The sequence below is a fragment of the Triturus cristatus genome, chromosome 9 (assembly GCF_964204655.1).
Source record: "Triturus cristatus chromosome 9, aTriCri1.1, whole genome shotgun sequence".
NCBI classification, from domain to species: Eukaryota; Metazoa; Chordata; class Amphibia; order Caudata; family Salamandridae; genus Triturus; species Triturus cristatus.
This window is the reverse complement of record NC_140592.1, coordinates 1,242,545,649-1,242,559,675: the sequence shown is the minus strand read 5'-3', so window position 1 is coordinate 1,242,559,675 and position 14,027 is coordinate 1,242,545,649. Positions and strand designations below refer to the sequence as shown.

Here is a 14,027-nt window from a genome sequence, read left to right as displayed (position 1 = left end):
GATGGATTAAACATAGCAGCAGAAAACCCCTGACATAGCAGCTCCAATGTCTCTTAGCTTTTAGTGAAGTCTTGTCCATAAGTACGCTTCATTCATTCTGCTCATACTCAGCATGAAGGAAACTTCCCTCAGCAAAATCATGTTCCTGAATGGGAGCATGATGCAATGGAGTCTTACTCGTGCTCGTGTATCCCATACTTATACCGAAGTCTCAGCCAGTGATGCAATGGAGTCTTACTCGTGCTCGTGTATCCCACACTTATACTGAAGTCTCAGCCAGTGATGCAATGGAGTCTTACTCATGGTTGTGTATCCCATACTTATACTGAAGTCTCAGCCAGTGATGCTATAGGGTCTTACTCGTGCTCGTGTATCCCATACTTATACTGAAGTCTCAGCAGTAGCCTAGCTCTTACAGAGGGATGTTTTAGAAAATAGGAGGACTGTGCTCTTTGCATGAGCTCTTTCATGATTTCTGTCATCTCACGAGTCATTCAGCCATTTGGGGGAAATAATGTTTTCCCTAAAATTGGTTCACCAACTCTGATTATGTCTTGAAATGGTAATGCACAGCATGCTAGCAGCAGGAAACCATGATATCTTCTAACTTGCCAATTTGTAGAGAAGGTCCGAAGTTACTAAAACAAAATCTATGTTTTTCGACAGAAGCGCCAGCCAATCATCTTTTCAGGGGGCGTCTAGTAAAAGTTCTTCAGTGTCCTCGTCCCAAAGCTCCACCGCAGAAGTGAAATCACAGACATCGTCGGTGGATTCCAAGAAAGGTATGCAAGCATTTCCACATCACTAGGCTGCTTTGTGTCTCCATTTCCGCTTTGAAAGTAGTCATAGCTTAGTTGACACGAGCTGTGGAAGGCACTTCATGCCTTCATATGAAGGCAGAACTATGGGAATGTCATAACAAGCACTTTCTTCAATCTAAAGTGTTGATTGTAAATCCTATTTGATGCTCGGGTGCAGGCATGTGTTTAAAGAAAGTGTGCCTCCCTATCAAATGGGGACCAATACAGAGTAAACCTGAAAATATATAAGAACAGCTTTGAAGTAGTATGTTTTCTATTTTAATACACACAACAAACATGTAGCGTACATCTACGAAAGGGGGAAACAGATGGTAAGAAGAAACAGGACAGGTTGGGGAGGACAGAGTACAGAAGCATTACAGAAGATCTGATGTCAAAGGAAAGTGTACCCCTTCCTAAATAAAAGGATGAGGGGAAACAGAGGTGTCGGTATGATACAAATAAGGGTGCAGAGTACAGGGTTCGAACATCCCAGCAAGCAAATCAGAAAGAAAACCACAAACAAGAAATTACTCCAGGTGCTCCATAAAATAAAAACAACTTGTGGAAATATATTGCAGTAACTGAAAGCATTCTAACACTCGCTAGGAGCCTAATCTTACTTTAATTGAAGTTTTACAGTTTTTTATATCTGTTGAATTGCTGCTACTGGGGGGAGCTGTGCTCAAAGCTCAGGGGGGAAGTGGTGTTATTTTCTTCTGCACGCGCACTTTCTGAGCAGCCATTACCGGATCAGCGCTCTAGTGGCTGGACCCCTGCTCTGCTCACGGCTAAACATGCGCCAGATGACTTGACCGCACCGCAGGTGTGCTAAAGGCAAGCCTGTCTGCGCCCATCTGTGCCCACCGGGGCCAGGGGCCAGAAACCCTGCCCCTTCTCCCCAGATCACTATTGTTATACCGGTACGCACCTTAAACAGCTAAATAGAATCCCAGGACCAAAATGTGCCCACTCCATTTTGCTCAGCGAGTCTACCGCTGGCTGTTCACATTGTTCGTTCAAACTTCTTCCATCCCCTCCCACTCCTCCGCCTTCTCGGAAATTATATAAATTGTTCCTGCTAAACTGCAGATCGCTGCCTAAACATACAGCAGAGGTCTCCATTTTTAAAAAAGACCTAGATCCAGAAGTTCTGCTTCTTACAAAAACTTGGCTCAATTCTTGCTCAGAGCCTGATATTGTCCAAACGCTCCCCTTGCATTCTTTAATTCAGAGGTTGGATAGAATGACAGGTAAAGGTGGTGGCATCGCTATTATTTATAAAGACCACCTGAACTGCCGCTTGCTCGGTAGCCCGCTAGCAAACTGTGAGAACTCTCAATAGGATTCTCCCCCACTCTCTCGCTGTCAGGTACCCTTATTTATTGTCCGCCTGGGCCTATTGGCCAGTTTTGCAGATCTTTATTAGGAACAGCTGTTAATTTTGCTAGTACTGCCGCTAATCTTACTCTTTTAGGAGATTTTAATTTGCATATCGATGATCCTTCTGCCTTGACCACAACAGAATTGTCTCGTGACTTCGCGGCCTATCAGTTGTCACTGAAGGTCATGCTTGCGACCCATGTTAAAGGCCACCTCCTCGACCCCATATTTTACTAATTTGGAGGAACTAACGGGGAAAGAATCTACTCCTCCCCCCTGGACGGATCATTTTCTGATCCCCTTTTTTTGGACCCCTTTAAATGTTTCTCCACAAACTCGGCCGACACGAGTTTTATCTCGTCTCTGGTCCAATCCCCTTAGATAAGTGGGTCTTGGAACTTGAAAAGACCAAGCCAACCCTTGACACCAATCCAGTTGCCGCTAATGAAAGATTTAACAACTGGATATAGGGTTCACTTCACCAGTTCCTTCCGAAAAATTGATCCAGAAGAAAGGAGGGCCCAATAAGAATGCCTGGTTTTCCCCTAAACTCCGGGAATTAAAACAGATGTGCAAAAAAATGGAAAGGGCCTGGAGGAAAGATTTCTCCCCCAGCAAGAAACTGGACTATAGGGAGGCCACTAGAACATATAAGGCAGAAATCAAAAGGGCACAGGCCTCCTAATATGAGGAAAGGATCTCCCTAGCTGCCAACTCCCCAAGAGAAACTTTTCGCATCACGAAAATCTTACTCAAAGCCCCCCTCCCCCCAGATGTACCTGATGTATTAGGCCGACGCTGCAATGAACATGTTGATTATTTCTTCAATAAAATACAAAACATTTATTCATTTTTTCCCTCCCCCCCAGATGACAGCGATAATCAATTCCTTCCTGAGGATATTGGCCCGTTAAAAAGAGATTATTCCCTGGAGGCCTTCTCCCTCGATGACCCAGGAATCGTTTCAAGCCATCTTGACACTTGTTAGAAGTGGATCGTCAAAAGACCCAGCCCCACCCAATATTCTGAAGCTGGCAGCGGAGATAGTTGCCCCTACCATCATTGACTTGATCAATGCCTCACTTTCCATGGGTATGGTTCCTCCCATGTGGAAAAGAGCAATGTTGAAATCCCTGCTGAAAAACTCTAACCTCGACCCGGCCATCCTGGCAATTACCGCCCTATCTCGCTCCTCTCCGGGATCAGTAAGATCGCGGAGAAACATGTTAATTTTACACTCTCTACGTTCCTGGAATCTCATGATCTTCTCCACCCCTCTCAAACTGGTTTTCGCCCGCGTCAAGGTACTGAAACTGCTTTGTTAGCGGTTGTCGAAGAATCTAGAAAGATTCTTGATGCAGGAGGGTCGTAAGCTATACTCCTCTTGGACCTTAGCGCGGCCTTTGATACGGGCAACCACCGAATTCTGGTCCACCGTCTTAGAGGTTTGGGGGTGACTGGTACAGCCTTATCATGGCTGCAATCCGTCCTTGAGCCCCACTCTTTTTAATGTTTATATGGCTCCGCTGGCAGATATTGTGTCTCCCTTTGGGGTTCACATAGTGACTTACGCGGATGATACTCAATTGGTCGTAGCATTGAATCACTCTGACCAGGCGTACAGCGGTCTTCGTCCCTGTCTTGAGGAAGTCGCCAAGTGGATGAATAGGTTGCATTTAAAATTGAATGGCGACAAGACTGCACTTATAGTTCTTGGCAATCCTCTTTGTTTTAAAGCAGATTCAATGTGGCCAGCTTGCATGGGCCATGCCCCCGCCCCTAAGACTGAGTTAAAAAGCCTGGGTATTTGGCTGGATTAGGACCTCAGCTTTAAAGTTCAAGCCAGGAAGGTTGTTGCCTCTTGTTATGGCATCCTTAGGATGCTTCGCAAAGTGCTTCCCCTTATTCCCTTCTAGGCCAAAAAGCTGATGATCTAGGCACTTATCCTATCTAATAGATTATGGCAATGCCTTATACCTAGGTGCGCCGACCTTGGCATCTGCGAAACTTCAGATTGTGCAAAATTGCGCTGCAAGGATGCTTGTGGGGATCCCGAATCGACACTGTGCAAGTACCGCTTTGCATTCCCTCCACTGGCTCCCTATTCAGGAGAGAGTATTTCAAGTCTCTGTGTATCACCCATAAGTCGCTGGAAGGGAATGGCCCAACTATCAACAATGCTATGATTCAGCCCTACTGGGCGACTGGGCAGCTGCGCTCAGATGAGCTCCACCTGGCAGTTGTACCCAGGAATAAGAAGGCCAGAAGTGGCGGCCGGCTTTTCTCGTATAATGCCGCCAGACTTTGGAACTCCCTTCCACTGTACTTACGAAAGGAACCTAATCATCTGGCCTTCCGGAAACAGTTAAAGACGTGGCTCTTCCCCTAGGTGTTTGTTCTGCCCCAGTTACCCGCTTCAGCGCTGGGATGCCTCCGGGTAGCCATGCGCTATAGAAGTGATGTTTCATTATTCATTCACTCATTCATTCATTCATTCATTCATTCACTCATATTTTAAAAAGCCATTTAGCAAGCTTGAATTCATCAACTCAATGAATGCAATTCCTTTTTGTGGAGAATGGTTCCCGGAAAGAGGTTCATCAGAACAGGCATCTTCAAGTGTGTTATTACTCAAGATGACACAGAACTTGAGCCTGCACTACCTATGAGTGAAAAAGAGATGCCAAACGTTAGCGTCATCGCCATTTGACATTTCACTGATCTTCAGGCAGCTCCTTCTGGTCTCTCCTCTGCCGCTCAATGTGGCCCTTTTCAGCTTTGCATGATCACCCTAGGGGAGATTAATTATCTGCGTCATCTACGTGGTCAAAGTCAATGTAGACTGCTCCTCTATCCAGTAATATTTTAGGATATGCTTTAGTGTAAGCAGAGCCATTTCACAGGCAGATTGTTCTTCCACAGTGCTGACTTTAAAAATATCAATTCAGACAAGGGCTCCCCAGACTGTCTTGTACTTCATACCTGAAAGCAATTAATGCAGTGCTATCTTGTTCATAGCAGGTAGTGTCACTTTGGTCCAAATTCCATGGGCCTTCCTCAGGTACCAGGAAGAATCCCCGGCATCTGTTATTAACACAATGTTTAGAACTGGTAAGTAAGGTCATGATGGGAAGAGGAGTCTCAAAGGGTATAATCTCCCTCTAATGATAGACTCAAGCACATCTATAGGTAGAATTAGGCACACTTTAAGTCCTCACATGCATTTTTGCACTTTCCTTTGTATGAGTAGAAGAATAATGAACCTCTACACCAGGTGTCTTTCCAAATAGGATGAAGCCAGATATTCGGTAAAGTCATCCCATCCAAGGCAACGGAGGTGAGCCCCTCTAGAAGGGCAAGGCCAGCATCCCTCAGAGTGATCCCACTGAGTCTTTTAAAGTTTGAATACATTTAACATTGTTAAACAGCAAAACAATGATTGAGAAATAATATAATGTGGACACTGTTTACATATATGATAATATGAAGGTATATTAAGTATTGCAGTTTTGTTATATGAAATATAAGTGAGAGAAGAGAAGGAAGGAAAAAGTAATGCATGCATAGTAAACTGGACATTCATATAATGATTCATTATAAAAAACTTGGAGACATATCATAGTTATAACTTTAGAATAATACATGTGTAACTAAAAACAAAAAGGTATGTGTAACTAAAAACAAAAAGATAATAGGTAATTAGTCTAAGCAGGTTTCTGGATCTCATCAGGAGTTGAGATAGTCCTTCTGACAAGTAAACTAGATTTAGATAAAAACATAGGGGGCCATTATGATGGAGGGTGGATCGCCACGGCCCAGCCGGCAGTGGCAATCTGCCCGCCATCACAACATCATTTACCCCCGCCACATTACCATGGTGGGGGGTACCACGGCGGACGGAAAGTCCATCCGCCGCTCTTCCACCGGAGGGCAATCATCACGATTGCTGACCGGGCGGAACTCGGGCATAATATGGTGGCAGTGCCTGGAAGGCACCGCCATCCATATTATGATGCATGGCGGTGCGGTGCTGGCCTGTCCATGGCTCCGACCGACACCTTCGCGGTCGTGGGACCGACCAACCTCGGGTGGGTGGTGCCAACACCGCAATTACAATGCAACTGCACATGGTGCGGGTGCATACCCCCATTTCTCAATTGGGGCTTGTGCTGCAGCCGTAAATCTACCGTAGCACAAGCTCCCATTTATAAATGGCAGGAATTTTCAGAGGGGCACAATAGGTGTCCCCTTGACCCCAACCGGAGGCCACAGGAAGAAGGGGGCCCTGCCAGGGGCCCCCAAAGTTGCTTACTGACTGGTTTTCCATGTCGGAAAGCCGAGGCATGGAAAACCTGTCGGAAACCAGCATCGTAACCCCGACGGCGGAAACGCCGTTGTATGGGATTACGTTTCTGTCTCCGACTGCTGTACAGGCTCCTGGAGCCCATCGGAATCCAGCCGGAATGACCGGCTGGTTTCACTTTTGACCGCATAGATTGTAATTTGGCAGTCAGAAGTGAAACCGAGATGTGATTCGGAGAGCCTCCGACCTGAAGTCGGAGGCGTTCCGGATCACATCGTAATAGGGCCCTTAGTATCAAGTCAATGGTTGAAACATAAAGGCCACCACCAAGATTGAAAAGTGACAGCTTGTGCTTTTTTACAGTTAGAGGAAATCAAATGGAAGGCAACAGCTTGTAGTAAGTCTATCAGTTTATGACCTTGAGCACAAGAACAATCTGGAGCAACGCTGACTAGAAAGATATTTGAAAACAAAAATGGTATGTTGATTTTAAAAATCTTATTAATTTGATTCCAAACCCTCTTCCAAAACAAATTATTATTAGGACAGTCAAAGAGCATGGGTTTGAAATCAGCATACGAGGAATTGCAAGACCAACAAGATAGACCTGAATCTGGGAAGGAGTTAAACAATGATAAATGGAAAAAAGTAATTTTAAAGTATTGGCCGCTCTGGTAGATTGATTAAACTTAGGTCAAATTTTGTACCATAAACCAATGGGCCTACATTCCATTAAATCGGCTTCCCATGTGTGTTCAACTTTTAACTCAAATCTGTCAGTAGACGAGATAAGTGCTTTGTAGATTGTTGAGGTTTTGGGGTTACTAATTAGTAAGGTAAGTAGTGAACCTGATTCTGTGAGGGGAGAAGGTTGTTGAGACATTAGAGATGAGATGTATTAAGGATTTGTGAAGGAGCTCATAGTGTTTCTTAAACAAGGAAGGTAGGGAGAAAATATTTCTAAGGTCTGAGAAGGATAAAGTTTTAATATTAGCAAAAAAGTTGATTCACCCAGCCCTTGTTTCTGCAAGATTTCCAATAGACGGAACGATTATTAATTTGGATGTCATGATTAGGGGTGGGCGGAATTTGCGTAATCGCGTTACGCAAATCTCCGCGAAACGGTAAAAAATCTCCGCGAACACGCAGAAATTCCGCGAACGCGCGGAATTGCTTGTTCGCGATGCTTTTTTCCTGTTCACAATCGCTGTTTGCGTGCTCGGGGAGAAATATCTCGCGAACACGCATTTTGAGAACGCGAACAAGCAAAAAATTTCGCGAAGTTGCGGAAAGCAGAATTTTGGGCAATTTCGCGTTCTCCGCGGAACGCGAAATTACCCAAATTCCGCAAATTCCGCGAGCGGAACGGAATTTACCGCCCAGGCCTAGTCATGATTGTGCCAGATAGATTGCTGAAGAAGATGGGGAAGAGAAACAGAATGTGAGGATGACAAAATACAATGTGAGTGAGTGATAACAGGTGTGAGCAATTGAGAATTGTGAGTTGTAAACAACAATATTTCTTGGAAAAATTAAAAGGTTCTCTAAGAGATTTTTCCAACAGAAGCCATAATGAAGTATAGGAGGAGTGAGAAGGATTAAGCCAATGAGCAGATTATTTTAAGGAGAAGGCATAATGATAGTGTTTGAAATTAGGAGAATTCAGGTCTCCTTCACATTTGATTAACTTTAAAGTTGATAAAGCTATCAGAGTATAGAATCTATTTTTTTAAAACATGAAATTATGATTTGAGTTGGAATCATTGAGATGGTATATAAAATAATAGGAGATAACATAAGCTAAACAGAATCAAATCTACCTCACCAAGAGAGAAATAAGGGATTGTCGTGTGTTTCCAGCATGGCCAATTGTCGTTTTCCCCATGTTAGCCTAAGTGTGCATGTTGTAGGCTGCATTTCTTTTTGCACATGTTACTGTATAAACACGCTCGCTTGTGTGCCACATTGTATTTTCACACAGAACCTGCATATGTTTTCGTGTTCTGCTCTTTTCCTGGGATATAGTCTGAACACCGTAGATGAGGTCAAACAAGGCCCCTTGTTATTTTCTCTAGTCAGGCACTAGCACCTAGACACAACAAGAGAATGCAGCTGCTGTTTGTGAATAAACATGTCTTGTCATATAACTGAGGAAAGGATTCTAAAAACACACACGGAGTGAAGGTCCTGAGGCAAGATTACTGCATCAGCCGAGATGTAGAACGTCCATCTATGGGTCTGATTACGATGGCGGTTTGACGAGCGTCCGACTGACATTACCACAAGAATGGAATTGCCCTACATGAAGTCAAAAGTTCCACCTGTCAAATTACTATGAAACCACCAAGCAGGTAGTCGGAAAATAAGGTTTTTCCAATGCAGCATGTGCTGCGGCCTGGAAAAGGACAACAGCACAAGCTGCAATGGAAGAAGTCATTTTGCAACCATCCATGCACTGTGTGCCCGGCACCATGTGAAGCCTAGCACACAGTGCATGAATGTTTGAGGGGACTCCACATGTGCCCCATAGCGGAAGACTACGAGGGATGGGGGCCCAGTTACCCAGTTAGGGGGGCCCCCATAGTCCCTCTGTTTGTCTTTACATGGCAGCCGGACCACCAAGTAACGGAAGAGGAAAAGGGACATCATAATCCCTACTGTGGTGCCTCTGCACCCCTATTGTAGAATATTATGGTCCGACCGACGCCCCGCAGGCTCCTTTAGCCTGTCGGACATATTGGCCAGTCCCTCTGACCGCTGCGCTCTGACCGACCGCCTCATAATGCATCAGTTGGACTGCTCTCCTGGCTGTCGGGCAGGCCACCACCGATGACCTGTCGGTGGCAGTCCACCGGCATTCAAATCAAGCCCTAAGTATGCTAAGGCACAGGGTCTGCCACTCATCCCAGAAATCTTCAATACATAATCATTTAGCTTCAGTAGGAAGGGTGATGGGGGATTTAGGCTATTCTGTCATATAACATGACAGGGCTTTTTATGGTACACGGTTTGATAACCATGCTAATGTTATTTTTGGTATGCATTAGTTTTCTAATTAGGCGCAAATACTGCATCTTAGAGCACGATAGTTTAAATAAATATTCTAAACTTCCCTTGTGTCTCTTGTTTATCTTATTGTGGACAAGTACGATTGAGAGTGCGAAAGGGTGTGTCCTGTTACCGCGATCGAATGTTGTGTTCTGGGGTGCCAATTCATCTGTTTCTCTGGAGAGGTTAGGAGGGCAAGTGAGGCCCTATAGCTAGTAAGACTCTGGGTCATAGATACTGAAGTAGGATGTTGACTCAGTCTCTACATGCCGATGTTGTATGGTCCCAAGCATAGTTCTATTCCTGAGCAGAATCCCAGCCACAGGATTCCATCTGGTAATGGGATTGTTTAAAGTTTTAGTATGCGTTCAAAATGTAATTTAATAGTGTCTTCTATGCTACTTGTGAACCACAATCCCAAATACTTTATTTTTATATACCTCCATGTGAAAGTAACAGAATCAAATTGTTGTTTGGTAGAATGGATATTTAAAGGAAGTATTTCCGATTTGTCAGTATTTAACTTGTCACCTGACACATAAGAGAAAGCTGAAACCTGTTCCATGAAGGAGGGAATAGAGGAAGATGGGTTGGAGCAATGCAAAAGAATGTTGTCCGTATAAACGGATAATTTAATGTTGTGTTTACCGAGCTGAAAAGTTGGGGTGCAGTCAAATTTTGGTGAGAAATAGTTTGTGTGCTATGATGAATAAAGCAGGGGATAAGAGGCAACCTTGAAGTACTCCTCTAAATAAGGGGCAATAATAAGAGATGATACCAGTAGCACAAATGGCAGCTTTAGGACTGGTGTAGAGTAAGGAAATAAAGCGACATAATTTTGGTGGTTAACCGATTCATTTTAATGCTGCAAACATGAAGTCCCATCCAATCCTGTCGTACACTTTCTCAGCGTCCAAGGTTATAGCAGCCAAAGGAAAATCTAATGTAGATGCATGACCAAGGACATTAAAGAAGACACAGGCATTACCAGAAAGTACTCTGTCTTTGATAAAGCCAGATTGTTCCGGGCCAATAAGCTCTGGGAGAATGGGGTCGATATGCACGGTTAATATTTTCACAAGAATCTTATAATCCATGTTAATTGAGGAAATGGGTCGCTAGTTTTAGTAATATTTGTGATCTCTGTTTTCTTTGAGAATTAAACAAATCATTGCTTTGTGAAAGCTACCTTGAGATGAATTTTGTGTGATGAGAAAGTTAAATAAAAGGAGAAGATAAGTGAGAAGAGTCTTTGCAAAATGGGCATAGAATTCAATAGTGAAACCACCTGGGCCTGGGGCTTTACTTTTTTATGAGAGTTACTGCATTAATGATGTCAGTTAAAGTGATATCCTTCTCTAAAGATTAGAAATCAATGTGAGATGCTTGTGGAGAATCAATAATTTGAAGAAAGTCAAAATGTCTGATGGAGAGGGATTTAGGTCTGGGATAGATGTATCCCAGACATATATGTATATATATGGGAAAAGTGAGTAAAGGTTCAGCCCTCTTTAATCCTCTGGTATTTGAAATACACATATCTAACGCCAGAGAAGCAGAGATGGCTTGAGAAGAGACCCACATGGCACTGTTGGTCCACAGCCTGTCAAGGGGATACCTGTAATGTGCTTTTGGTTGCCTCAAAAATGTTAGTTATCAGTACAGTTTGTCACATTCCTACATTGTACAGTGCAGTTCTAATGTGAATGTATTGTTTCTTGCCAATACTTCAGACCCCAACAAAACCAGGATTGTGAAGACCATCGTTGAGCAATTTGCCAATGGCGTAGGTTCGTCTTCCGGCACTGAGGAAATCGAGGAGGACGCGACAAATAAAAAATAAGCACAAAGTACAGAAGAGCAGCCTTTCCAAAGGAAACCGAACAGGATTGCAGAGAGAAAAGAACCAATGGAGATTTTGCTTGACGTGTCGCTATGAAAGATATTGGACAAGCAGCAGACTAAAGGAGTAGCAATGTGCACACATCCGTTGTCTCCCTGCACAGGTTAATAACATGTCCACAGCAGTAATGCTTGTACCACAGGTTTTACAAGAATATGTTGAAAATATGGAGAAAGGGTCAAACTCTAGGAGCAATTCCACTTTCCCTTGAATAAAACCAATGGGAAGCAAGGTAACACTGAATAGTTTTGTAGTTGTAGATTTAATACTTGTTGTAAATAGTTGAAGTGACAGTGAAGCCAAGGGAAAGCACTCTACTTGAATGCATTTATTACAACGCGGAAAAGGAGTTATACCTGTATGTGGAGTCACATGGCAGGGAAACAGAGGATTGGAATGATTTGAGTCCCTTGATACACGAATAAACTTCTTTCTTTTTTTTGTTGAAATTCTTTTTTGTTTTTATGAAACCAATTCCACTGACAAACGTCTTTCTTTAAATAAGCGACTCAAATGCAAATAAAAGAAAAAGAAAAAAGAAATAAGAGAAAATGTGAACTTTGGACATTTTATTAGATGAAAAAAGTTCTACTTTGAAGTCCTTACTTTGTCCAATTTTTAAGAGCTCTTAGATAGATATATTATCAGCTACAGGAACTACACATCTGTTCTTATCTCTGTGTAATATTGTGCCCGGAATTTCTTTCCCCCTTAAGACAGAGTGCATTGTGTCTAAACTGATCAAGATCCCATGTCTCAGAAGTAAATCCCACCTTTAAATACCAAAATATGTAATGTGTTTTAACATTTCGGCATAGAAGGGGCCCTCAGAGCCCTTCTGGTTCAATGTAAAATCCCTGTTTCTCTTTGTGAGGAATAAATGCTCTCTTTCAAGTAACACATGCAGTCCTTGTGCCTCTTTTGTGTGTCTGGGAGTTAGCACAACCATCTGCCTGCACTCTTATTAGGAATGACATCCAGTTGTCACAGAGTGTCCCCTGCTCTGTTACCTCAGTCATACGGGAATCACTTATGCTGCTAAACCTTTCTCGTACACGAATTCCCTCTTCTGCTAAACCTCCATCATACAGGAATCACGTCTGATGCTATACCCCTCTCATACAGGAACCTCCTCTGATGCCATACCTCTGTCATCCGGGAATCACTTATGCTGCTAAACCTTTCTCATACAGGGATCCCCTCTGATGCTATACCTCCATCATACAGGAATCACGTCTGATGCTATACCCCTCTCATACAGGAACCTCCTCTGATGCCATACCTCTGTCATCCGGGAATCACTTATGCTGCTAAACCTTTCTCATACAGGGATCCCCTCTGATGCTATACCTCTGTCATATATGAATCACCTATGCTGCTATACATCTCATATACAGAAATCACTTCTGCTGCTGTACATCTCTCATATGGGAATCCCCTCTGCTGCTAAGCCTCTGTCAAAAAGGAATCAATTCTGCTGCTATACCGGTCATACAGTACAGGAATTCCCCTCTCCTACAGGAATCCCTTGTGATGCTATACCTCTCTCATATAGGAATCCCCTCTACTGCTATACCCCTTTCATTAAGGAATCCCCTCTGCTGTTATACCTCTGTCATAAAGGAATACATTTGTATGCTATACCTCTGTCATAAGGGAATCCCCTCTGCTGTTATGCATCTCTTGTACAGGAATCACTTCTGCTGCTGTACCTCTCAGAAAGGATTCCTCCTGCTGCTATACATTTGTCATACAGGAATCACCGTTTATGCCATCCCTCTCACATACAGGAACCACCTCTTCTGCTATACCTCTCATAGAGGAATAATTTCTGCTGCTGTACATCTCTCATACAGGATTCACCTCTAATGTTATACCTCTGTCGTATAGGAATCACTTATGGTGGCATATCTCATACAGGATGCACTTCTGCTGCTACACATCTCTTACGCTGGATTTATCTCTTATGCTATACCTTTCTTATACAAGAATAACTTCTGCTGCTATGCCTCTCTCCTACAGGAATCACGTCTGCTGCTATGCTTACCGCATACACGAATACCCACTGCTGCTATACCTATGTCATACAGGAATCATTTGTGCTGCTATACGTCTCTAACACAGGAGTCACCTCTTATGCGATACCTCCCTCATACAAGAATCATTTCTGCTTCTATGCCTCTTTTATACAGGGATAACTTCTGCTGCTATGCCTCTCTCATACAGGATTTCACTTGTACTGCTATACCTTTCTCCTATAGGAATCACCTCTGCTACTATACATCTCTCATACAGTTATCATAGGTTGCCTTCTGCTGCTATACCTCCATCATACAAAAGTTCTGGTGTGTTCTGTGCGGCTATACCTCTATCACACACAGATTCCAGTGTGTTCTGTGCTGCTAAATCTCTCCCATACAGGAAAAACGTCTGTTGCTATATCTCCCATACAGGGATCACCTCTGCTTCTATACCTTTCTCATAGCAGAATTATAGTGTGTCCTCAGCTGTTAGACATCCATCACAGAATGTTCTCTGCTGCTATACCTCTCCCATACAAGTATTTCAAGTATTTCAGAGTGGTCTCTGC

General features: G+C 43.4%; 1 protein-coding gene across 1 annotated transcript in view; it reads left to right on the top strand.

The window, feature by feature from the left end:
- The window catches only part of LOC146799701 (keratin, type I cytoskeletal 12-like), an 87,162-nt gene extending 74,827 nt beyond the window's left edge, over nt 1–12,335 (top strand). Inside the window, exons 7-8 of the mRNA XM_085627349.1 lie at nt 667–782; nt 11,268–12,335. Of these exons, the coding sequence (XP_085483475.1) occupies nt 667–782; nt 11,268–11,377 (226 nt within the window). The 3' untranslated portion in view covers nt 11,378–12,335. The remainder of the gene's footprint in view (nt 1–666; nt 783–11,267) is intronic.
- Nucleotides 12,336–14,027: the final 1,692 nt, after the last annotated feature.